Source organism: Hippoglossus stenolepis, chromosome 3 (assembly GCF_022539355.2).
Source record: "Hippoglossus stenolepis isolate QCI-W04-F060 chromosome 3, HSTE1.2, whole genome shotgun sequence".
In the NCBI taxonomy this organism is placed as follows: Eukaryota; Metazoa; Chordata; class Actinopteri; order Pleuronectiformes; family Pleuronectidae; genus Hippoglossus; species Hippoglossus stenolepis.
The window spans coordinates 15,609,463-15,637,120 of record NC_061485.1 but is presented as its reverse complement, the minus strand read 5'-3'; the positions used below and the strand labels follow the sequence as shown (position 1 = coordinate 15,637,120).

Below are 27,658 nucleotides of genomic sequence, written 5' to 3'. Positions count from 1 at the left end.
AACATGTAGTAAGTGCCACACGACTCATTTGCTTTTAAAAAAATTTTATATGAAAATCGGGATTTGATCAAGCTGATGTGATTATAGACTCCAGAGTGTTAAACATGTTACGATACAACCAACTGATTAAAAACAGTTTTTTTACCTGGACATTGAGTACAAGTAGAAATTATGTTTGCATCTCACTAATTTTAAACAAATCTAATTCTATTTTCACATCCGCCAAGGAAGTTATGTTTACGACAACGGATTTTCATGAAACTTGTTGGAAGGATGGGACATAGGCCAAGAAAGAACCCATCGGTTTTGGGGTTGGTTCCGGACAGAGGGGTGGAGCCAGGAGGATTTTATAAAACAAACATCTGTCACGTTTAGGGAACCGATATTTATGAGCGTGTACCATTTGGTACAGATCCAAATAAAATCAAGATCTAGCCGATTTAAATGTGGTTTCATAAGGGGACTGTTGGGGCTTTGCTGAGGTTGGTGCTGCTCTATATTTAAACATGGAAACGAAAACTTTACCACACTTACCAGTGTTGAAAATCATGGAATTATCTGAACCTCTCACACCTCATCATATATGACAGGACTGCGAATGTATTAAAATACTGCACATTTATTCATCCCATGATACAAGTGAACGGTGCAATTCCCAAAAAAAAGAAATGCAAATGAGGAATCAACAAAAACATTTTTGTTGATATAATTCAGTCAGTCAAAGGTTTATTTGTAGTGATAACGATTACGATGGTTTCTCTTTCACTTCTTCCTTCTTCCCTCTTTACTTTTTACGCCGCCGTTTCCCCACAATGGGCAACGAAGCTGCATCGTCTCCTCTGGAGTTGGACCTTCGCTTTTGGCCTGAGGTGCACCCTGCATCTCTGCGAAAGAATATTTACAGATTAACAGTTAGCATTCTGTAAATAATGAACAGAAATACAAAAAGTTGTGAACACTGGGGTTTAAGTAAATACCTGTAAAGAGGCGGTGGAGGAACTTCGCTTTTATATTTATATTTACATACAATATTTCAAAACAAAACTCATTTGAGCAGGTGCAACACAGCATATTTTGAGCCGAGCCTCTTTCGCTGCTCTGCTGTGTACTAATCAAATCTGTACACCAGGTGCTCGGCTCCTGCACAATACATGTAACAACCAAAAGCTTGCAGCAGTAAATTACCCAATGATCACGATGCTCACTGTTGAAATGAGCATCAGCGCTGAGCCTCAGATGAATGTCTCAAATCCATAAATATTATGTATTATTGTTATCAATCTGCAGCAGCAAAAATGAAAACAGGGTCTTCTTTGACTTTCTAACTGGTCTTGTTCCACCCACCAACAGACCAGTGTGCATATATTGAGAGACCTCAAATTTCAGAGGATGGGAAAATCTTAAAATTCCATTACTCTGTGATTTTCGGTCAAAATGCTTCCTTTAACCACCACGGTTTCTGATGAATTAAAGGTCCACCTATCTGCCTGCAGTTGCCTACATGTAACCACAGGTTCATACAGTTAGTTAACCCAAAAAGCCCTTTGACTTTGACCACTGCCAAGGAGATACATCAAATTCTGGAGACTGAATTAACTAAAGGGAAAGGGAGGGTGTATAGCCCGAGTACATTCACACCTGATTATCAAGCCGTTAGAAGTGGTAGAAAATATAGTTTTTACACTAATCTGAAGAAAAGCTGCTTGACAACCTTATAAATACATTACAGTGAACTAAGTTATTACTCACACCAGAAAAATAATCACTTTGATATAAAGTGTGTCGAGTTAGAAGGAGAAAGGAAATATTATGCGGGTACAAAGCTCTTAAACTCGTGCCTGTCCATCCAGATGAATGACGGACACAATGTTTTCCATGTTTGGACTGTGGCTGATAAGACAGACTTCTTATAACAACATTAAGTTATTCCTTCTTTGTAAAAGCACAAAGTCAACTTTCAGCTAACTGGGTAAATGCTGTGTTTATTTTTAATCTTGTATATTGTGTCAACTCACACATCACGACAGTGTTTCTGCACGGCCAAAACTCAGTACTCTCCTCACTCACTACGGACCAATCAACTCATCACAATGTGGTTTCTCGCGTGGAATGTAAACACTACAACCCTGATCCATTTTCGGCGATTGACAATTCCAATAGAGTTAATTCAACCAAGACAAGTGTGAGTGGAAGAGCAGAGGGAGCCACAGACGTCTGGAAAACGTGACGGTCAATTTGAGCTGTCAATTCTGTGAGGTTTCAGTCTCAGTCAAGACTGCAGCAACAAGAACATGTCAAGTACTAAGAATTCCAATCCCATCATCCTACAGTCACATTCTGGAAACTACCATCGACTTTATATATAGATGGACGCCATGACAGCTCCCCAAAAGGGAAGCCAAAGCCCCTGGATCGCCACCTGGTGGCTGGCTTAAGTATAGTTCATAAATCTTGCCTCTTCTATGTTAGTGGATGGGACATGCGACCAACTAAAAAGTCAAAGTGCAAGTCAAATACATGTTTCTCAAAGATGGTTTCTGTAGTCAAGCGTTAAATTTACTGACATTTACTGATTACTCGTGTATTAAATGCAATTCCCTAACCCTAGTAAGCAATTTATCTCTTTTTATTATCATTTTAAATCCAATAAAAAACATTAAATAATTTTTACTGTGAAGAAAGCCTTATTTTTTTCAGAGGAACACATCTGGACTGACAGCTCCTTGTCTATAAATAAGCTGTTTTCCCTTGTGGATTATCTATGTCGGCACCAATGTTCTTTTCTCCAATGTGCTCCCTGCTATGTTCCACAGTGTTAAGTTACAGCCTCATTACTGAAGCACTTCTGACAGAAACTGGTGGACACCATGGTCTCCTTCATGAGACATGTTCAGATAAAATGGCTGAGAAACCAGAGGGGAGCCCTAAAACCATGGGGTCTTCCATGTGGAACCACTTACATCTTCCATGTCGGGCTGTCTTCAGATTATTCTGTACCATAGATGTATATCACCGTGCAGCCAGTGACAAAGAGCCATGACTCTTTATCTTGACTCCATGTGTTGGAAAAACAAAATTCCAGCACTGGAATTTGGGTCAGAAGTCCACATGCGGGTCGTAGAAGGATGGGGAGATGACGAGGTACGGTGGATGACTGCTAAGCGCAGAGTTGGCCTCTGCACAAAGTGTGGAACCGGACCAAAACAATCATCATTTAAATTGCCATCTCTGCCAGCATCTGACAAAAGCACTGGAGGATGGAGATAAAGTCTCTGCCTGATGGAAAGAAAATTTCCTGTAACACTTGTTACAAACACGCTTCCGCCAATTGAATGGATGAGGTATTCTGGAGTCCACCTTCTGGTGTGCAATGACTATATAGAGTAAAGTGCTGTGGGTTTGGACTAAGAGTCATTAGATCAGCCACAATAAACACACAATGGAATCACATTCAGAAATATGTGCTGCTGTTGTGTTATGAAGAGCATGACAGTAAAGCTTTGTGTGTGGGTAACTATAAAACAACTAAAGGCAGAAATATGTCATCCATCCATCCATCCATCCATGATCTAACGCACTTATTCTTTAGGGATCACTGGACAGGCCGCCATTAGCACAGGGCTGGAATATGTCATGTATCACCCAAAAACACACTGACTATCTGCACTGTTCAAACAAGCAAGTAAATGACTTAAACGACTTAATCAGAACTGGTTCAAGACATAAAATGTAACAATTCCCAATGAAAATGTCTAAAAAATGACTAGACCTGTGTTATATATTTTGTTGACTTGTGTACTTGCATTATCCAACTTATTTCCAACAATGTTCAAACTCAGAGAAATTCCCAATTCTAATCCAGGCAACAGAACATGTCATTTGGTTGCTTTTTAATTTCTTCGTTCCTGTCACCTGATAAGAACACGAGTTTAAGCTAAAACAGTGTATATTTATAATAGGATTACTTATCGACGGGGAATTAAAAATGGCTCTCGAAATGCACCTCAGACATGCTCCGCCTCATCTATAGACTTTCCAGGGATTAGGTTGTGGAGCAAATTCTAACTGCTGACGCACAGCAGAGCCTTACTTTTCCCTGGACAACGAGGCGAAGCACAGAAAATTACAAAGTGGATTCATTCTTGTGTTTTCCAGTGCGGAGCTCACAGACTGTACAAGTGAATCCCCCAAACTGTTCATTACATGACTCTCAGCTCAGTAAATGAATTGTGTTCAGTGCAGCCTATTAAACAAATAATTAGTATGATTGGTCTTATACAGTCTATTTAAACTTTATCACAGTGTTAAACAAAAATGCCAAAAACTATAGTTTTGCCCTAAAAAGCTTTGGCAGTGTGCCAGTTGTTGTCTGTGGCTGGTTGCTGAGGATAAAGAGCAGCCAGCAAACAACACCCTCAGAGGAGATACTGCTGTAGACGTGTAACAATACCCAGTTGTAGAAAAAAAACGGATTCAACAATATTCTTAACTTTAAGATTTAACGCCAACACATAATGACCCTTGAGCCCATTTTTTCCCCCTGAAATATAAAGTTTGGGCTTCAAGTGACCCAAATGCTTTTTAGTGGGAGGATAATGAGGCGCTCCCTGTGATCTGGATAGCACAGTTAAAAAAAAGAGAATGGAAGACAACAAAAACCACATCCCTTTTCTCAATGGTGAAAGAAGAATCACTTACTCGTGTTTCGTGACAGGCTCCGGGCCAAAGATGTCAGAAATAGAACTGTGAGGGGAGAAAGGGAAAGAGACAAAGGGAGAGGATGTCATTCACAGAGATGAACTGATAATAAGGATTTGCTTTTTCAGCAAGCAAAGTTATTGTGCTGAACAGACCTGAAAGCTCACATACGCTGTTGTTTTTACTGCATCACACATTTTACAGACCTGGTTCTCACTGGCAAAGCCAATGCTACTGACAAGACCCTGAAAGTTGCTTCAAGAAAAGAAGTTTTAAAAAAACAAGATCTTCGATTTTCACACCTCCCAGTGCCAAAATTCATCCCTATTTGTCTCCCTGACATCAAGCTACAGGCTACAGTGGCGTGAGATTGCCTCAGGGGAACCTTTCATTAGAAGTCAGACAATACAAATAAAAAGTAAGACATTCCCTTAATGCTGTCAGTCACTGAGATCTGTGCCTCCACAGTTCACCACCAATGCATTTCCCCAAAAGACTGTTAGAAATGTTCCCACCTTTGTTGTCTAAACCTATAATATCCACTAAGAAAAGACCTGAAATTTGGACAACATCAATAACAAGGAGGATTACTGCCCTGCAGTTGTATGCCTCCCTCCACCAGTGCAGTCTGTCTATAAACATTATTTTCCAGACTGATATATGGTCATCGTGACCTTTCACTACTGAAATCTAATCAGTTCATCTTTGAGCCCGAGTACCAACTGGGGAAAATTAGAAGAAATTCCCTAGAGGCAGACTTGAAATATCACGTTCAAGAGGCCAGACACACGTTTTATGAGGCCACTGTGACCTTGGCCTTTGACCACAAAACTCCAAACAGTTCATCCTTGAGCCCAACTCAATGCTTGTAGCAAATTTGAAGAAATTCCCTGAAGGTGTTCCTGACATATCGTGTTCACAAGAATGGGACATGTGGACGAAACAGACAACCCGAAAAAATAAAGCCTCTGGCCACTGACTATCACTGGTCCTGCTACATAAGAACAAACAACGCTGGGGTTTGCACTTGTACATTTTGAAAACTAAAAGTATAAGGCACATCCTCAAAATAACTTATGGTGGTAGAGCGCTGCTAAAGGTGCCTGATTCCCTCTCTCTCCATACCCGTCTCTCTCTCTCTCCATCACAGAACAGTTTACTATGCTGAACTGGTGCATGTACTGTAAAGCTGTTCTCATTTCCCATGTGCATTCATGCTGTGCTGGAGTTCAAAATAAAAGGCTTCCAGACTAGATAGCAAAATTGCTATCCTGTTGTTGCTTGAAGAGTTAGATGTTTTGCCAGCCACTTTATGGCTGGAATTTTTCTGTTACCCTCACCGCCGTACTCCGGTTGACAGGCTACCGTCCCCTAGCAACCTCAATCATGAGCATTTGTGTCTGTGTGGCATGAGGTCGTTTGAATCCCTGATGTGGACTTTGGGGTTTTATTTGCATATGAAAGTAACAGTCCAATCATCCTAGTGGATATACTGTGACACAGCTGTTATTGTAAAAATCAGAGAGAGATAAAGTTTAGAGGGGAAATTCTCAAGTGTCCAATTGCTTAAATAAATACATTTTCAAAATAATTATAAATTGGTGAAAATGTTATGGTTGACTTTATATTCTATCATTAATCATGGTAAATATCAAAACTGTCTAAACGTGTAAGTTTTGATATCATTTTACATTAGCAAAAAAGCACAGAGATTCCTTATTCAAGAATGAATCTGACTCATAACCACCATAGAACTATCACAGTTGTACGCCTCCACCAACCAGACAAGTTGCAGGACATATATATACACATCTATTTTTTCAAAAATATGAGGTTGAATATTGGCCAGACCTGTGTCTTTGCAGAATATGTTGATATTACAGTGAAGTTGACCCTTTGAATGTGAAATGTCATCACTTTCTTATTTTGTCCCACTTGTTTTTGTCTTTTTCGTTGATAGATTTTAAACTTTAGAACACAAGTTCTGACTTTTGACCACCAACGTCTTATCAGTTCATCTTCGAGTCCACGTTTGTGCAAAATCTGAATAAATTCACACACACTAATCTTAAGGTATCACTTTTGAGTGGGCAAAAAAAGAGTTTTGTGAAATCACGGACATTGAACTTTGACCAAAACATTTTTATCAGTTCATCTTTGAGTCCAAACAAACCAAATTTTGAGAAATTTCCTCATGAGACTCTGAGATCTTGGGTTTAAGAAATTGAGACGGACCAGCTGGTGCCCCGGTGGCAGGATCGCTCAGACAACTACGTACTTTTAAGATACACGGTTAAAAAATTCCCAACCAGAGAGACACAATCCAAGCTCTTGCATGTGAAATCTTGAGCATATGTGAACACGATGGAACAAGTTCCAGATGAGATTGTAAGTGGGGCACTGGAAAAAACATAAATATGAATATTGGCCAGGAACTTTTCCTACAGTATCAGATTCTGGAAATCTGGCTGCATGCAGCTTTTTGGTGGCTGATCTCAGAGATTAAAGCCATAATCTGAATCCTACTGTTAAAGTCACAAAAGTAAACAGTAAAAATCGGTCCTTGATATAGAAATATGGTAAAATTTATTGAGGATTTAAAAGCAAAATACATAAATGGTAGGACATACTATAATTTAGTTGCATGCAATAATTTGAACATCTTTCATTCTATATACTGTTTATTAATATATTATAGTATTTGTCAACAAACATAACTTTCCCTTTGAGGACCTATTTCCTGTTATCACAAATGTGTGTTTATTGGTTTTTAAGCAAGATTTCCCGGATGTTTGGATTGAGGATGTGCTATGCGTCAATGAAGAACCCATTCAATTTTATGCAAATGTGAATTAAGGGTCATATTCAGGGCTTTTGTTTTAAAACTTTCATTAACATTGCATGATAGAGCGTTTTTCTTTATAGCATTTTCTAGTGTGTGTGCAATATAGTGCAGATCCAAATAAAAATCCCGATGTAGTAAATTAAAATGTGGTTTCATGAGGGGGCTGTTTGGCCTTGGCGGATGTATGCGCTCTGTGTGTCATTATAGTTCTATTATTTATTCATTATCGCTCATCCACCAGCCACCACACATCGGTGTCCACAGGAGGTGTTAAAGTTGTTACAATTGCATCTGCTGCTGTAACATCCAGTTGCCACAATCAAGATTGTTTCATTGCCACAGTTTCACTGTGCCGAGGGCATCCACATTCATAATTAATTTGGACACAGATGTAGTGCACAAAGTTAATGTCTTTTCACCGACTTTCAGTTTATTTCAGGACAAGTGAGGACACTCTCTCAGGCTACATGAAAGCTGCAGGGCTTGATTCTACCTTTTCAAACCAGGCTGTGTGATTCCTGCAGTGCTCTGTTGACAGCACAGACAAGAGCCCATCAAAATAATGGTGCACTTAAGGAGCTCTTGTAGTTTCTGGGGCCCAGATGTGGGACTTTCGCTGCAAAGCTATATAGGAGCAAGAGATCTTGGCTTTGCACGTCTGCATTATTTCAAACTAATGGCTTAAAAATATCAAATGATCCTTTTATAAGTTGTAAATCTTGGTGAAGCGGCTTTTTAAAAAAGCTCAACATACAGGTGGTATAATGTTAGACTTTTTCATCTTTCAAAGTGAAGCCATGCAGTCATCAATGACTAAAGAGCACTGACTTTCACCTACAAAAGGATTGGATGATTTGTAACTGCCCTGCATTGGCGTTATGAAGCTCCTACCTGGATCTGCTGGTTATCAGATACATGATGGATGCTAACATTTGTCAGGATTTGTGTGGAACCTCTGGCATACAATGATATTTTATCAAAGTGCAGATTCAGCATGTGTTGTGATTCAGTATTTACCGTAAAGCAACATTAGATATGTGTAGTTTTGTACTTTGATACTTTTACTTGTATTATATTCCATCAGTACTTATTATTTAAAGTAACCATAGGATAAGAACACAAAGTTGTTAGGAGGCCGTTGTCAAGGGAAACCAGTTTGCCTTCTTTTTCTAATGTGTTTGCATTTAAACATGAGGTTTAAGAAAATGCTAATTAAATATCATTGGTTATTAAAATGCACAATATATAACCCTATAAGGACAATATAATCACTGTAAAATTCAAAAAGTACACACACACACTGTAAAAGTCATCTGAACTGAATGGAAATAGTCTCGCCTGATTTTCTATAGGTGTGTGTGTGTGTGTGTGTGTGTGTGTGTGTGTGTGTGTGTGTGTGTGTGTGTGTGTGTGTGTGTGTGTGTGTGTGTGTGTGTTGTGTGTGTGTGTGTGTGTGTGTGTTCTACAACTCACCTGCTGACGGACACGTCACTGTGAGTGGGGCTGGGGGGCAACTCAATCCCTCTTGCTGATGGCTCTTCGTCACCGTCTCTGTCTTCTGCCTTCACCACTAAGCTGCTCCTTGATCCTGCAACTTGATCTGGAGGATGCAACAATGTGTATAATAGTGTTAGACACATCAGTCAGTGAAGGAAATTGCCTGTCAAATGGTGTAGGCTTTAAAGAAATCCCCCTGCTAACCCAGTCTCATTCGGACACCCCATTTTCACATATTGTCAGTGTAAAAACAGCACTTTGGACAGCGTCACTGGCAACATTCAATCCTTTTCATTTATTTGTTCAGTTGGTAAAAATCCCACTTAATCAAAATCCAAACAAACCATTTTAATTTACTCAAGAAAATTACAAATTATAATGAAAATATAACAATGACTCAAACTTTAGAAAGACCCCCCCCCCCAAAATTACCAACATGTGAAATTTTCACCTGTTCTCACAACAAACTTTCATATCTTTGTCCACTCTTGCCTGACTCACGTGAACGGTGGAGAACACAGTCATGCTGTGAACATGGGAAGAATGGAATAAATTGAGTGTACTTAACTCTAAAAGTCTCCCCTGTGACACACACACCCTGCACGGAGTCACAACAGCTCGGTGGAGCTCAAATGCATGGCTTCTCGTGCATTTAGTGAAAGAACCCATTGGTCACACAGCACTGCATTTGTCATAGTTTATGTACGGGATGTGTTGTTTTGTAAAGACACAAAGTGTACTTTCCACAGCTGGTTGCAACCTGGGAGCAGGCGACTTTTGCTTTAGGGCACTGGAGAGACCTAGATCTCCTGCGGCTACAGTATATTTTATCTCCGAGGAAGGTAACGAGTGCTGAGGTACCTGGAGAGAGCGTCTTTTCCTCATCCTCTCCACCCGCAATGACTTCCTGTTTGATGTGGGTCGGCCTCGTGGTTTCTAGGCGACCCCGCACCTGGGCAATGAGGCGGGAAAAGTCGCTGCTGTGCTGCTTCCCTGTGGAGGAAACAGAACATATAGCGGAACAGGTAAAGAAGAGTTTTAAGGGCCTGGATACCATAAGATTATTACTAACAGTATGAGGTAAGTGCCAAATGTAAATGAGCTTAATGAAACACTACATCAATAACGGCAAGGCCACTGTTCGTATCGTGTATTAATATTTATGGTGCAATGCAGACTCATTTTTCATTGAGAGTCAACAGTATCTAATACATCTGCTGAATCTCATTAATATCTTAACCCAGAAATGACAAGTTCTAACCTAAAAGATTGAAGAGATTCTGGAGAAATGCAAGGTTTTATTCATGAGCGTCAGTATTTGATGTGAAATACCACAGACGCAAAGCTCCAAGATGAGATCACAGAGGCAAAAAAAAATCATTTCATGTCTGTGGTGGAAGCCAAACACTCATTGAAAAGACATTATGAATGGATGTGGGGTAGAAAAAAATGTATCAAAAAATAAAGGCTTTAATTCCTTTACACAGGAATACAGAGCATCAGCCCATGATGTTCGTACAGACGAAGATGGAGACAGAACTGAGAAAAAAAAACTATTTAAATTAGTTTCTAGAGTATGATCTACCGTTAATATTACCATTGACACCTCACAGTGGGTGTTTTGTAAATGTGCACTAGTCTGATATCTGTGTTAAAGCTGTTGTAATTAGCTGTAGGTAAGTTTCTTCTTCTAATTCTAAAATTCTAATGTGGAACATTTGAATCATTTTAAATTCAAAAATAAATTTAGTAATATTAACATTATGTACTGTAACACTGACACTGGCTGACTCAAACTCTAAAGCTCCTTTTCCACTGGTCAAAAAACCCATATACGCAAACTGCAACTGGTCTGCAATGGGAATAAATACGATCAGCATTCACTCACGGGTCAAATGACTTCGCAGTGGACAGGTTGTTATTCACTCTGATCGGCAGTGATGGAAACATGACATCCAGGTGAACTCGCTTATTAGGCAAGAGAGCGAGAAGAGAGAGTTCGTAACATCGAACATGACACACCAGAGGGAAGAAAGAAGAAAGGCAAACTGGTTGGTAATGGGAGAGGAGCAAATCGGCTTTTTAGCGAGTTTACCTGCATTGAAAACCCATGTTGTAAATTATGGTGTAAAAGAGGCATAACAAAGAGTGGGTGACGAGACTACAAAGGACAACTACACTACCTCAGACCTGTCACTGATATCATAAGCATACAAAATCGAGTTAATCTTTAAGAAGAACTAGTTTATTCTCACAAAGGTTAGCAAACTTGTACTAATATTAACTGTACTTATAGTAATATTGTACTAATATTAACTGTGACACAAAACACACATCTGTTGAAATTGCGATAACTTCTCATGTATACGGCCTAGTATAAAACAAAAATTTAAATTGAACATTGCCTAAACAACCATTTATTAAGTTATAAGTAAACACAGTCTGCAGAAAGATGATGGCAGTGTCTGAAAGGTTGTTGTGAAAAATGTTCTGCCACTGTTGCCAGTTAATGGAGCCAGAGAATCTGAATTTAATTGACGGAGATGAAACCTCCCCGTGGGACGTGGGACGACAGGTGATATCTGTTGACGCTGATAGGCTGAGACACTTGCAAATCAAACATGATTGACCCTCAAACGTTAAGATGAGTTAATCACTAGAACTGAATGAGTTGAGCTGAATTAGCGTCCCAGCTGCACAAGCGGATACACTTTAACAGTGGCTGTTAGCAGGCGAGAGGATGTGCTCGTCACTCCAGTCCCATCATCCAAGTGTTCAATGGGAACACACAGGAGACAGATCACACTTGTCTGAGGCTGGTTATCACGTAGAAGGATTTCCAGGGTTTTTCTTTGCAGTGGCGCTGGGCTACGAGCGTGTTTTCTGCCCAACTACCCATCAAAGGACACCAAAAGCAGAGGCTGTCACATTAAGAAGAGACTGGAATTGTGTGTCGCCCTCACCCTCCTGTCTGCGCCTTCGCAATTCCCAATACTGGCAGAGTGAGTCATCCACATCCTCCTCCGATAAATCAAGAGGTTATCACGGCGGTGTGGCTATTTATAGATCGCCGCCTCCTGTGACTCACAAGCATTTTCCAGCCACTTTTGAAGCATTGCGTTAGTTCATGCAGGACACGGAGTCATGTGCTCAGCTGCCGTAAGCTGTCAGCTACCGATAGGTTTATGGGTGCTCGTCAGTCACCCACCAATCACAGCCCATTCTCTCAACAAAGCGGTCCCTTTAAATACGACCTCCTCCTCACTGATCCCTGCTCGGCTACACTGCCACTCACGCCCTGCTGCCGGCAACGTCGCCTCCACCACCCCGGCCTCCACCTTTTAGCACTGAGTCCAAACATGGTTGTGGTAAATGGTATTCATCTTGAACAAATGTATCCTGCCTGCTACGCCCACTGGGGGATGTTACACATGTTCCCTGTTTTATCTTAGCATGCTGCGTGGCTAATCCAGGGAACATCCAAAGAATGTAGCCATTCGCGCAAAGCATAACTGGATTGCCATTTGTGTAATAAATGGTTAAATCATGACAACGTGTTCCTGACTGAATTGAAGTTAGCTCTACAGCGTGGCTTCCAACAGTTTCCATCTTGTTCGACCATGTCAACATGCCTTCGGATGTTATTCCCTTAATGCTGCTGCTCTTACTCAGCCACTGCAACACGAGGATGAAAACAAAAGACCAGGTCCAGATTCCTGAGCATCCGTACATCTCCTATTATCTATGATCAAATGCAAATTAAAAAAAAACTGTAGTCCCTTTATTAGCAAACTTTCCCTATAAGTCCTAATAGTTAAGTCTTGTTATTTACACTGAAAAAGCCTCATTAGATTTATTTATGAAAACAACTCCTTGCTGCTAAACGTCTCACTGAAGATGCAGCAGTTCTGTGTCTCTCTGTCTGTGTTAATGTCTTGTGGCAGGTTAACGAGTCTGGCTCCAGATGAACAGCTTCTGACTGAGATTACGGTTTGGTGACCCATTGAATATGCAATAATTATAATGATGTTGGTAGAGATGCATATCTTTGTCCACTCTTGCCTGACTCACGTATATTGCCTATTCTGTTTCCTGAGCGTTCTTTTCTTCTCTGCTGCATTACTCAATGTTGAAAAATGACATCACGCAGTTTCTGTGATGAATTACTTCTCCTGCAAGAATCAGATCTCTACGACTGGAATTTCCAATAGAATTAGAAGCCATTGATTGGCCTGAAAGGCCCCAGTTAAATTTTTTTAATTATGACCACAGGGTGTCGTTAAGAAGCCCAAAGTATTTCTAATCTTTAGCTTTTGAGACATCTATTCTGACATACTTTTAAAACCTTTGTGGCTCAAGCATGGATCCGGTACAGATCTGTAGCTTTTATTTGATTGGCCATTTAATGGCTTAACTGAGGGTTTTCTACAGCATTTTTAAAGCAGACATGGGAAACATTGTCTCCTCTATCAACAGGAGGAGGAGGAGGAGGAGGAGGAGGAGGAGGAGGAGAACAGAGAGGCATTAACCTGCTTTTTTCATTTTAAAAATCTCTCCTCAGCTCTTACAAGAGCCTGAGTTCCTACCTTAGCAGAATGAAAAGTCACACCAACGTTCATGTTCATTTTTTACCTTCAGTGAAACATATGGCAACAGAGAGGAGAAGGCGACATTACGAACCATTTCACTGAACACAAAATGTGTCTGTTCGATTTGTGTTCAAGAACAAATTGTTAGTTTGGAGAGAAACGGTTCATCTCTCTAAGGAAACAATATTTAGTTTTTCCTTTTGACCGATGTGGTTTCATGCAACTCATACATTTTGTTCTCCTTTTTTCTACAGCACGCAGCACACACACTATTCACACACTGGGCCTCAGCTGGACATGAAAGTGCCTTTAAATGCAGCCATAAACAGAACATGTCAGATTATGCAAAGCAGTTTCATCTGCTGACATTTGTTTCATGCATATTTTGCTGCCAGCTTCGTAAATCAGACCCGTAAAATGTCAACACACTGACAGTGAAGACGCCCCCCCAAAAAAAATCACTTACTGTAATTTGAATGCATCTCATCAATTTCCTTCTCAGTGTGATTCTTTGTGAAAACCATGACCTGCAAGATAATGGACAAAAAGATGTACATTTTACCATCAATGAAAAAGCACTTGACAGTACTGTATATTTACTGTGCAGTTTCTCCAAATAACCTTGGTTTAAGCAATTTGGAACTCATTTAATACTGTGAACGACATGTTCTCAAAGGTAATAAAATGCACTTTTTAGAATATAGGACCAGATGGTGAATATCCCCTTAAGGCCTAACAAATATTTCGAAAGCTTTTCGAATCCTACCTAGCTGCAAACCTTTATGGCACAAAATCCCCAACTATTAATAAATTGTTCTACAGAACCACTAGTGGTAAGAAAATAAACTCCACAGAGAACACTTAAAAAGAAAAAGAATGATACACTTCAGGGTCAAGATATCCCCATGAATCAGTTAGTACACACAGGTTTGTTTTTTCCCTTCAGTTGGTTCCTCATCTTCTCGTTGGCCTCCACCTCTTTGGCAATATCTTCAGCTGTTGACAAAAAACTCCTCATTACTCTAGAGATCACAAATATCGCCTGTTATATAATTTGAACGATCAAACACATGAAGGTTTTTGACCCATGATGTCAAACTGAAGCAGTCATGGAGATGCCAATAAGGGGGAGAAACTGTAAGATGAAATGTGTCGGTCCAGACACCTTATGTTCAAATGAGATCTCTCAGAAATTATCTGATCTCAAATTAAATCCCGCGCTGGGTGTTTACTGGTGTGAAAATTCAAGTTCAAGTTCAAAGTTCAAGATTCATCAAATTTATTGTCATTTCACCATATTCGAGAGAGGTAGTGTTTCCCAGTGGTGGGTGTTTTCACAATAAATAAAAGATACAGTGCCCCCATATGTCGGTTAAATCAAGTTGAAGTGTTCACTGCAGATCTGATTTAACTGTCAGTAAATGTAATATTAAAGTGCAAATAAAACAGCAGCAGAATCGGGTAGAGCAGCTATTCAGCCATATGATTTTGGTGGTGATCGAGGTCATCTTTGGCTTTGTGTACACGGTTGTTGGTGTATTTATGTATACGAGTTCTTTGCTGAGCATCGTGCTTCGAGGTAATGACGTTTTCAGTAGGATTTGCAAAACCCAGAGCCCTGTATTGTAAAAACAGGGTATTTATAAATTATAATGGGTACGTCAACACTTTTCCACAGTTTTTACTACATAATTGTAGAGTGTGTAGCGCAAGCGTTTCATCAGTCATCCCACCAACTCATAACTACAAACTAATAAAATGATCTAGTTAATTACAGTATCACCCTCATGGTTTATAACACCAGTTGTCCTCACCTGATTTGGGGTTCAGGGAGTCACACTGAGCGTTGTATATGTGGACGAAGTCCTTGTGTCGTTTGACCAGCTGGTCTCGAGAACCCTGCATGGAGAGGTGGCTCTCCTTCAGCCTCCTCTTCAGCTCGAGCATGGAGAGTAGGTTGTACACCAGCTTGCTCATTGGACGCCTCGCCTTGCCAAGGGAGCTGCAATAGACAGACAAGATTATTCCAGTAATCACTTCATATAACTTGTTGATGTCTGACGGAGGCATTTATGTGCTGAGCACTAATAAACTTCTGACCGTACAGTCTTGGTCTTAGACATCTTGACCATCATCAGCAGAAAAAAGGATGTAAATGCCATCTCACTTAAATATATCACGTAGTGGTTGTATCAGCAAATGTGTTTTCCAGCTGAATTGTATAATTTCTTTCATATAAGAAAGGAGTGTGAGTTATTAGCGTTTAGTGCAAGTGGAATTATCTTTGTGCAGCCTGGCAACTTAAAGAGTATTAAAACCTCTGTAATACATCATCGTGACATTGAGGTCTATGCCAGATTGTGTTTTGCACTGCAACACAAATATGACCGTTCATAAACAAACCTCATAATTGCAGCATGAGTCAAAGTTAACCTTGAATTACAAAGTTTCAAAGGCCACTCACAACGATCAGTCTCGCAAATAATGTCAGAGACGCCACTTGAGTGGTTAAGTAGCCTGGTAGATGGTAACAGCACCAATCTAGTTATAATTGCAAATGTATAATTACAGGTATTTTGCCATTTTAAGGAAAGAATGGTTGATTGAGCCTCAGAGGTCGTCCTCCATGCACTTTATTCAAAAATAAATACACTCTACTGAGAAAAGAAGGGAAAGAACAGATGGCAGAAAAAATACAGCCATGAAATAAAGTGATGATAATGTGAAGATCTGCATTGAACGGTAAATGGTCTGTATTTATATATAGAGCTTTTCTAGCCTTGATGACCACTCAAAGCACTTTACAGTACAGGTAATTGCCACTCACCCATTCACACACACACACACACACACACACACACACACACACATTCATGCAGTGCATCTATGGGCAGCACTTTTACGTACATTAATAAGACATGTACATATAGTACAAACGTTTGGGGTAATTAAGATGTTTAGATTCTTAACCACAATGCAAATACCATCAGGGCGGCGTCCCGAACACCTAACTTCTTCAATAACCAGAAAAACGAGACATCCTTCTACCGCTAATCCTCCCTCCAGGATGAGCAAACAACAGTAGGAGGCTGTTTGAACCAGCAGTAATGTTGGTTTGTTACCTCCTCAAGCTTTCCTTCTTCTCTCCACTGCTAAGACACGTGTCCAGATGCTTGTTGATAAATTGCTGGGACACGCCGACCGAACAAACAGGGCACTCCACTGCAAATAGATACACAAGAGGACATTATTGGCAGCTTATTAAAAAAAGATACATCAGTTCCGGGTGATGTAGGTTAAAAATTGATGTTGTATCCAAACTCCCTCGGCTCAGAGTTAATATAATAAAGCAAGAAAGTGGGAAAACTGTTGTTATAACAAAATAAGGCCCTTCCTTTATTATTCAAATTAAACAAATCAACTGATCCTCAACAAGGTACCCAAAAAAAGGAAGACAATTATTTTATCTACATTGACTATAAATGTTAAATACTATAAATATTGACACTAATAACTTTTTTAAGTTTTAAACCTCAAAATAGTTTGCTTTTTCAGACCTTGTATGTACCAACACACTAGAATTCACATATATTTCCAAACAAGATAACACATCGGCTTTTGCTTTTATTAAAGTGCCTAACGAGCTTAATGTTGTGGGCAAATTAACAATTATTTTTAGATGGAATGTGTCATGTGGGTTGAGGCGGCGTTCTTAACATACAGAAAGAAAAGTGTCACCTTTAATTACGGGCTTTCCATCGTTTGACGGTGACGAGGAATGTGGCATCTCAACCCTGGTGCTGACACTGTGCGAGACTGTGTCCTCCTGTTTGACCGACACCAGAATGTGGACAGACGTGTCCTCCACGTCCATCGGCTCTTCCTTCACAGACACTGGAATTGGAGCAGTAGCTGAATGTAGCTTGGCGTGTGGGTGTGTGGTCTTCATTTTCCCCCGTTGGACACACAGAGAGGTGGAAGCATCTCTTTGGGTTTCTGTTGCGGCCGATGTTTTGGGCCTCTTTTGGAAAAAATTACTAAGAACGGCGCTGTTGGACTTCTGGCCTCTCTCTTTGGCTGTCTTGCATTCGACAGCCGAAGCCGGGGTCTTTGGCGAGATTGGAGGAGAGTCAAAATTAGCTTTTGACAACTGTTGCCTGGAAAAAAGAAGAAAGGCAAAGTGCACGTGAATGAAAATGTGTGCAGCATATGATTTAGACACGCACACAGCTATGCACCTTTTGGAACCAGAATGGAACATATTCTAAAGTAGCATGTTCAAACAGTGATCCATCTAAAAAAAACCCTGATCAATGACTCAAATCTGTAATTACATATATACATGAAGCCTAACAGACGTAAGGTCCTCTTAAACAGCATGTTGAGCCCATTAAGAAGAGAAAGAGCAGCATGTGCCAGTAAACAGTGTTGACAGTAAAGTGAGTGAAATGCACCTGCTCAGTTATCTCTGTTTTCTGCTGAGCGAGAAAAAGTCGACACTCTGGCTACAATCTTGGAAACAGCCGGGTCATTACTTGGTAATAAAATGGAACAAATGAGGTGTGCAGAGTTCTTTTTTTCCATGTTTAAAACTTATTGTTGCTTACTGTCCCCATTAGAGAAAAAGCATCTACACATGCACGCATGTACATGCACCCACACCCACACACACACACACACCAGAGTTGTCAAAACCACTTTGCACAAATGTGATGTAGATTTCCGCCTCCCTCCCCCAGTGATCTTGGAAAAATGAGCCCTAACTAACGTGTAACACCGCACACAGCCAGGTAGGACTATTACTGGTCACTCCATTAATTGTTTTTTTATTGTAAAACCTTTTATTGCCACAATTATCTTAAAAACAATAAATAAATGGAAATATATCCAAATCAGATGAATCACACTGAAAATTTGCTGGTTTCATATATTGATCTAATAGTGTCCCTTTCTTAAATGTATATCTAATAGTTCATGGTCCTCTTACTCAACTCAACCTGGATCACCCAGACGTAACAACACCTCCTTATTTGGAACGGCTTCTGCCTTATTTTTTCCATCACTTCAGTTTGTCAAATACTTCTGTACCCAAGTGGTTTACTGGCTGTTGCCATAGAGGTGACACCAGCCAAGAGGCCACCGGGCTATAAATGTAGAGCCGTTGCTCATATCTACTGTACTTTGTGTTTAAAATGATAAAAAAAACAAAACAATATATCACGATTCAGACTGGTGTGTCACTGCTGTGTTACCTCTTCTGTTTGTGAATCAATGTTTTCTTTGTGGTCTGTAAATGACGAACAAGCAGCCCCGCGACCTTAAGACCTCAACCGTTAACGACTCTTGTAATCACCAATGTAATTATCGTTTTAGTGCCTTTTCACCAATTAGCACAAAGCACACGTATTTAAATAATGGTCATCATTACCTATGTTGTCCATTAAGACTGAGCAGTTAATTGAAATATCAATAGAAACATTTAACAATTTATAGCTTACTCCAGCATTGACCATGTCATTTAAAACAGATTGTGCAGCTCCTCTTAAAAAAGGAAAATTCCAGCTGTGCTTTGGCTCGAACACGTTTTCCGGGGGAAAAGGATCTGACCTAAACACAGAGTTCAACCTGACTCCATCCACAATTCATTATTCAGCAGCAGGAAGCAGACTCGGGCCATTCATAAATAATGGACCAGGTCTTACTCACAGTTAAGAATGAAAAATAAATGAATGTTTGTGCTGATCATTAAATGAGGCTTGACACATAAGAAATAATATCGACTGACTTTCAGAAACACATTAACGTTCACTATTTAAGGAGGTAATACAAGAGGGTAATGCACAAAGGAGTTTATGTGTTTAGTTTGGATTAGAGTGTGGATACCAGACCCAAATCTGTCGGTGCCCAACAGGTCAGACCAGGTTCAGACAAAAATTCGGTCACATTGCCGGGACCATCTGATCGATACACTACACGTACTGTAATGCTTCAGGTCGGGTTCAGAAATGAGAAATGTGAGCGGTCCAATGGAGGAATCAATCTGCATGCACTTGCTATGTCTACAAGAGAAAAAGTCTTTGGTTTGAATTCAAGTCTATTGCAAGATAACAACAACACTTTATGAATCCTATTTTTCAGAAACTCAATGCTAGACAACAGGAAATTAAAAGGCAGAGGACAGAGAGACTGCCCATTCACAGCAGTGATGACAATCTGAAGGCCCACAGCTTATAGACCTGTCAGAGTGTTGATAACTTTGAGGAGATTGATGGAAGGATGAAACATAAAAAAGGCTGATAACAGCCGTCAGATAATATATTGCCATCAGCCAAGACACTGAAGAAACAATACAGATGTGATCTGAGGTATTTTTTTTTTATTTTTTTTAGGCACAATAACTGCTGATGAAGAGAAAATTAGCCGATTAAGCAGGATGTTTTTCATCTTTCCTTAAAAATGCCCAAAGGCACCATAAATATGAATCATAAACCTGTGTTTAACTGAGTATTATCTATTTCTGAAATAACAAAGCAATATTTAATCATGAGCGGCAATAGTCTGGGTCCAAGCAGCTTGTGAGAATTTGTACACCACATGCATGTATTTCTATGTATTAATGTTGATAATTGTATCCTCAGAGAACGCCACTTACTGACTGTGCCGCTGGGCAGACATGTTCGCTGAACACCTTCTCACATCTTTAAATACTAACATCAGGTCACATCACATGGGACAATTTGTCAATTTTTAACATTAAACACTTAGAATGTCTGACACAAATTAGCACAAATCATTCTACCGAGTTAATGTGTATTGTCAAATAATTTGTTGAAGTTTAATGAATTGGTAAAAATCAAGTCGAAAAGTGTGGAAATTAGGCTTTTAAACGGGAACCTGCCTCGCTTGTGCCTTTTATAAAGACATATTTTGAGTGAAATAGGCAGTGACCTCCATGGAGTATTTCCACGTGTTACACTGCTAGAAATAAATGTAGAAAAAAATATTCTTAAGAAAGAAATAGTTAGACAGCCAGGGATTGTGATGTCACAAACATAAGTAACCAATCATGTCAATTTGTGGGTGGAGCTGCTCAGCTGCAGGTGGCGCTGTGAGGACAAGGAGACGATGAGCAGGGATGCGGTTTTATAGCATATTCATTTATCCCCGTCGCAAAAAGAGGAAGTAAGGGGTAGAGTTACATTTCAGCTATTTTAAGGCCATGAGGGGATTTTTTCATGACAAACTTTTTGAATATGTAGTTCTGAGGAACAAAGGAGAGTTTTGGGAGAGTAAGAAGCTACTGGAGAGGGACTTCAAGCCAATTCTGATTTATGAACCTTTATTTAAAACTGAACATAGACATTAAAATGACAAAAGAATTTTAGCTTGAGGCCAAGTGTTTGAGATAAATGTGAAAAAAGCCAAACTGATGGGTACGGTGCCAGCTTGCAACTGGGTTTATTGAGTTTTTCTCTTTCGGTTTTTGCTGCACAAGATGAGAAAACTAATGAAAGGACAATACCAAGAACAAAATCTTTTTATCTCATCTCATCTTATTTCATCAACCTAAGACAACAGGGATAAATAATCCAGAGGCCTGGAGTGACCTACAGTAGCCTGATGATGTAAATTTCGTTCAAACAACAATTGTCGCATGAAAGGCAAACACATTTATCAGGATGATTAAGACCAGTGACTGCAAGCGTGAGGCTTCCTACACATGTGGCAAGAGCTACTCATGACAGGAGAATCAAGTTTGAGGAAATGTTTTTCCTTTGTTGTGATAAATATCAGTGAGGGAAAAACAAAACTTAAATTTAAAGTTCAAGAAATACAATTTTGTCCAGTTCTGGAAACTGCTATCTACATGCTGCAGTAATGAAAAACTATCAGCCCTAAAGCTACTCAACGCTCACATGTGAGCAAGAACCTTGAGTGACCTCAGCTGATGAAAACAAAAGATCCCCATTTAATTTACAGAGAATCTGAGGCAGATTACTGCAGGGCAATTACAAGTGTTCCATCAAAACTGGTAAATTGAGGGAATCGGAAATTGGTTCCCTCGTGGACATCAGTGTAATCTCGTCAATAACAGTGGGATCATTTAAAAATCACTGCAGCAGTCATTTCTCTCTTCAGTTCTCAGAAACAGGACATTGCACGGTGGACAGGTGCTCAGGCCGTGCGTCTAAAGGGCTTTTACATGGATTGTGTCTTATTTCCTGATCTGACATTTCCACTGTTTCTCCAGTCTGCCTCCACGGGCAAGAGAATTCAAAGTAATCACGCTAAAAATGAAAACTAATGTACGCCGCAGTCGGTTGTGTGATCCTTGTTCACTGTGCAGGTTTGAAAAGGGACGGGCAATGCTTGATTTGTTAGTACTTGGTAAATGAAAGAGCCATTCCTCACCAAGGACCAACAAACCAGTAACGCAGAGGTCCTGCACTGACCTGGCATTAAAATGCATCCTGAATGCGTTTCCTGTGACCACTTGTGATCAGATCTCCCTTCCCCGCTCTATATGTGAATACACACAAACATCAACTGTGTTCGGAAGGACCAAATTATGTTGCTTTTTTAAATCTGAGTTTATAGATGTGTCCGAGGAAAATGTTTGTGTGTGTGTGTCTGTGAAGGCGCGAGCGAGCGAGAGAGTCAGGAGGGACTGAATTAATCACTGCGCAGCTCTGCTCTCAAGAAAGACTTTACCAATTTAAGCAAAGTATCAATGATTTTTTTGGCGGTCAGTGTCGATATTGTGGCAGTAAACGGATTAACGTAGCTTAGAGAAGCATATATAAAAAAAAAAAAAAAGATTCATTGCAAAACTGTAGTGGATCAGAGGAAGTCAGCTGAGTAGACGGCCCGTCATATATGGCCATGGATGCATTTGCGTTCAAACAGCGAAAGGAATGAAGCTATATGTGTCCCAGACCTCCTCTGAATGTATGCCCGCCTCTCAGGACACATTAGGGTGCGTTCAGACCTGAACTTAATGATGCTGCTCGCTCCGATCACTCAGGACGAATGTTAATACCAGGTATGAACAGGGTCAGTGAGTTCGGCATCACGTATCCACGTCTGCTGCCTTTGTCAAGAGTGCAAATGTGGAAAAGACAATATTGATTGAAACGTTTTATTGCTTTCTCTGACTGCAGTACCCTGTCTCCTTAATTGATAAGAGAAGAACATTGTATTTCATGCGTGTGTTGAATTACATAATGCAAACACCTATATTTATCTTTTTTCTATAATTTACCCCGACAAGTGTAAGAACAGCTGCTGGTGATGCAGTGTGCACTCACACAGTCAATCTGCAGAGAAAGTCTGATACGTATCCAACAATCATTACAGCATTTACTGGTGATCATCTACAGTGTGTCGCACAGTTACCTTGCAGCTTGAAAATTTACGACCAGGTCGTCCAATATACGGTTGTTACTTAAATCTTGTTCTGTCGCTTGCTGTGAAAGAAAACATTTGCATTTTTTATGAAATGAATACAGTTAATTAGCAGATGATGTGCCACCCTAATTGAGGTTATGATCCTAATAAGTATGCAAATGCAACTCATGAACAAAACAATGGATTCAAGTCGAGTCCATACTTACTGTATAGCAAACTGGACACTGTAGCTTGTAGCAAAGGAATTTTCTGATGCACAATGAGCAAACTGTAAAACGGAACACAAAGACAAAGCAAACATTGAGAGATAAACACGCAAGTAAACTTAGACACAAACAGAATCGAGCAAAGACGGATTCACATACGATTTACTGGTTTCGGGGAACTCAAAAGTTATTATACCAGAGAGAAAAGTAGGAACTTGGATCCAGAGGGTCTGTCTCAGTCTCTTGCTCAAAGTGCTAATGATGCCAAAGCTAACATACACATAATAAACATATGCTTGCACAAGTCGCGCACGCACGCACGCACACACACACACACACACACACACACACACACACACACACACACACACACACACACACACACACACACACACACACACACACACACACACACACACACACACACACACACACACACAATTTTAAAAGACACATTATTATTAAAATGTTCAACTCTTACAGCTTTGAAGTGAATTTTAAAACTGCCATTTGTACAATCAAGATTATTGGCAGAGAACTACTGCAGGTTTGAGGTGAACAATTCAAAGCACACACCCATCAGCACAAAGGGAATGTTGCAATAAACAAGATGGACTGTTTTAAAATGACCAATAGGGAGACCTGACCTACTTCCTACTGAAACCCTTTGTTGAGCTGAAATCGGTCACTGCAAACAAACAAAAGACTTCTCTGAACTTAAAGGAGCTTGAATGTGTAGCAAAAGAAAAGAGTGGAAACTACCAGATGCCAGAAGCTTGTACATGTCTATATATATATATATATATATATATATATATATATATATATATATATATATATATCACATTTAGAGGTTGTCACTAGTGACGGATGACAATTCATATTACAAAATTTTTTAAACTGCATTTTGCTTGTTTATACAGATCACATTTTGGTCCTTCCTTCACATATGCATCACTTTGAATTTTAAGTTTGCGGAACTTGTCACTTACAGTTGTGAGAGCATTTTGTCATCATTGAAATGTTGAGGAAATCAAAGCATATGGGACACCGAAGCAGGGTGTCGACATTCTGGAGACGAGAAGAAAAACACACAATTAAAAAAAAAAAGTCGGCCTTGAAATGATACATTTTCCATGTATTGAAATCATGGGAGGTTGGAAGCAGGAAATTTAACAACACAGACTGTGACTAAATACCTTTTCAGTAAACCTAAGATCAGGTAAACAATCTCAACAGAGTGGTTACATTTTTAAAACCACATATTTATGGGGCCAATATTGTAGCATTATTATCTGTGTGTATGTGAGTAGAGTTGCAGCTGTAACTCAATCTGTGTTTGCATAATCAAATTTGTACGTGTGTGTGTGCACAGATTTATGTTTTAGTTTTGATTTTAGTGTAACAACGTTTGACCAAAGACATATTGATGATTTCCCATTAAAGTGACTCAGCTTCTCATAGAGAAGGAAGCTTGAAGCCCATCGACACACACCAGTGAGGGTGAGGAAACCACAAGTTGCTAAGTGGCTCAATCTGTGTAAGTCTCTTCTCATGTGGGCGTGTGTTTACATGACGTGTTTCACAACATCTCACTCTCGGTTTGTCCCGATGCAGTATCACCTAATGCAGTATTAGAAGTATTAATTAGAAGTATTAGTACCTGATATATTCACCACGATCGTCTTTAGCAGCTGAACACACGAGTTCAGATCGTTCAGGGCAACGAACACTGTCTGTTCAATACCCTTCGATAACCTGATTGGATGGAGTCTCCAATACGACACCACGTGTTATGATCAATATCACATTTAACCGCGGTAGCTAACGTTGCATCACCAGTAACACTGATCACAGATGGGCTGAAGCTACACCATTAGCATCACAAAGGCTCAGCACTGTGGATGTAGCTGTGTCCATGTAGCTCGCAGCTAGTAGCCGTTAGCAAGTTAGCAAAACAAAGTGCATTTAGCGATCAGCGGGGAACTCACTTTGAGACACGCGAGGCCCGGTGGTAAATCCGCCTCCACCCGAGAGGACATGTTGGAGGATCGACGAGCAGCGACAGGAAATACACTTTATGTCTGTCAGAATCAAAGTCCCGCTTAGCGCTACGCAGGACGTCATATGACGACTTCCGTCCACTCAGCGCTCAACATTTGTTTCGTTCATTCATAAATGTAAACAAAGTCATCACAGCCTGACTATATATACATATACACATAGAGCTATGTTAATTGAATGGATTTTAATAAATGTTTAGAAAAATATATATTATTTAATGATAAAATACTTTTTCTTGCGTTACATTGTTTGGATATGTTGACATGTTTCTTATTGTGTGTGTGTGTGTGTGTGTGTGTGTGTGTGTGTGTGTGTGTGTGTGTGTGTGTGTGTGTGTGTAGCTTTTATTTTTGCTTAGTCTTACCATTTTCATTTCTAGATCCGGATTTATTTGGATCCGAACCAAATTTCACACTCATAAATATCAGTTTTCTAAACATGCCTTTACATCAAGAACACCTATCTCACAATGTTAAAGAAAATGAATATATATAAATATATATCATGGATCTGCTATTTGAACAAGATCTGCACCAAAATTAAAATGGAAATCAGTTCAGTAGTTTTTATGTCATCCTGCTGAATGACAGACAAGCAAACGCTGATGGAAACACAATCTCCTCGGTGGAGGTAATAGTCTATTTGAACACAGTTATAAAGGGTGACAAAGATATGTGTGGCTCATTTTACTGGACTGTGAATGGCGGAACAGAAAAGCTTTAGTAATGGATGAACCTTCAGGATTCCAAAGCCTTAGAGTACTTTGCCCAGATTACAGCTTTGGAAATCTCTGGAGAAAATATAGCATAAGACAGATGTTTATATTGCTGCCTTTGACTTTTCAAATCAGCCCCTCAAACTTTAAACTCTGGAAATCTGAGCGTGGAAAATTGGTAATTTATAGCAACAGACTTGTGCCTACGGCTCTGCTACTCTTCATTTCAGATGATAAGGAGAGAATGATCCCAGATGGCATTTTGAGATGAATATAACTTGTTCCAGGCTTACCACTGGAAAAAAATATGATTTTAATCAGCTTTGACTGTTGTTTTCAGGTTCTTGTAATAGTAAAGTCTTACTTGAATATTCTCTTGATAATTTAAGGCAAAAACCCCTGACTGACTATGAGCATATACAGTACACTGTGTGCCCCAGAGAAGTTGACTTAAAAAATGGAGGTGACTGATTTCCATAAAATGTAAACAAAGGACAATGGAGAGGCACATTTCTTTCAATTAGAATCGATGAAATGCTCAATATACTGAAATTGCAATGTTTTTATCTTCAATACAAAGTCAAATTATATTTACTTGTTTACTAATACACACACAATATAGACACCTTCTCCTTCGTAGAGCAGACGGGTCGTACACATGTAAGGTGAGGATGTAGATTTAAAATTTCCCAGTGTCAGCTCATCCCCACCTCCTGCTGAATAAAGTGAAATGGGTTCTAATCCACTTTAAGTACGCCAGGTACAGTCAAGCATGGCCTCTGCTTCTAATGGGATTAAGTAAGGGGAAACCATGTGGTGGGTCACATCTTCCTGCAGGCAGGGGGCTCCAGCAGGAATGAGACTGACAATATTCACCTCATTAATATCTCAACAGAGTGTGAGAGGTTAAAAACAAGTCAAGTTTAAAAGTGGCTAAGGAGGCAAATATTCATCAATTAATTTCACTGCAGTCAGTGGTCAACCTGGCTCATACTTTCTAATGACGGTGAAAAATAATGTTGAACCGAGAAAATTACCATGTGCACATAATTCAGAATTTATTCAGGGCAGCACTTTAAATAGGATACACACAAAGTGCTGCTCTGCTCATGAGGAGATTTGCAGGATAAAAACTGATGTGTTCAAACCAGAATCTGTATTATGAAATGCAATCAAGCTTTTCTTTTTCAATATTTAATGTTTTGGCACAAAGAACTTGTGTAATCTACTGGACAGCTGCCTCTGGTCTTCACGGTCCCCGACACTGATAATGTGTCATTAACAAGCACTGCCGGCTCCATAACTCTGTACCCTGGGCCCCGTTGCTCCCCAGATATGCATGTTGCACATTATGTGTGTGTTGACCTGATGCACCCATCTGCTAAAGGATCATTTCCAATGTGTAAAATGGCCACAAATATAACTAACATCTTTCAAAACATTACTCTGCAGCATTTTAATTACAGTTTGAAAACAATTTAAAGGTCCAATCAGAAATATCGGGACGAGATTAATACCATATTCACACATATTTGGGAAAATCAATCAACTAATCAATCAATCGATCAATAACATTTTAATTGTGTAGCCTATAGTCACAAATCACACATTTTCCCCATGGTGCAACATCCTCTGC

The 27,658-nt window shown here is 39.7% G+C and overlaps 1 protein-coding gene across 2 annotated transcripts; it reads right to left on the bottom strand.

Annotated features, from left to right (window-relative positions):
* Positions 1-599: 599 nt before the first annotated feature.
* On the bottom strand, positions 600-25,377 carry rad18 (RAD18 E3 ubiquitin protein ligase). Of its 2 annotated transcripts, XM_047339418.1 has the most exons (14): positions 25,235-25,363; positions 24,907-25,016; positions 24,236-24,314; positions 23,244-23,305; positions 23,026-23,096; positions 17,368-17,786; positions 16,752-16,851; positions 15,444-15,631; positions 14,555-14,625; positions 14,096-14,156; positions 9,902-10,033; positions 9,017-9,143; positions 4,699-4,743; positions 600-884 (listed from the first exon to the last, which is right to left on the bottom strand). In XM_047339418.1, exons 3-14 carry the CDS (start codon positions 24,258-24,260, stop codon positions 785-787), a joined length of 1,401 nt encoding a protein of 466 aa, XP_047195374.1. In that variant the 5' UTR covers positions 24,261-24,314; positions 24,907-25,016; positions 25,235-25,363; the 3' UTR covers positions 600-784. The 2 variants fall into 2 exon arrangements, with proteins under 2 accessions (XP_047195374.1, XP_035008240.2); XM_035152349.2 differs by lacking the exon at positions 24,907-25,016 and having other exon boundaries at positions 25,235-25,377.
* Between the last annotated feature and the right edge of the window lie 2,281 nt (positions 25,378-27,658).

What these genes read in the sequence shown, in the direction of transcription:
- rad18 (XM_035152349.2), bottom strand. Translation starts at nt 25,285, where the DNA reads ATGTCCTCTCGGGTGGAGGCGGATTTACCACCGGGCCTCGCGTGTCTC. An exon ending in GACAAAATGCTCTCACAACT is followed by an intron (nt 23,306 to 24,235) that starts GTAAGTGACAAG and finishes TCCGTTTTACAG; the next exon opens with TTTGCTCATTGTGCATCAGA. An exon ending in AGTGACGTGTCCGTCAGCAG is followed by an intron (nt 4,744 to 9,016) that starts GTGAGTTGTAGA and finishes CTCCCCTCACAG; the next exon opens with TTCTATTTCTGACATCTTTG.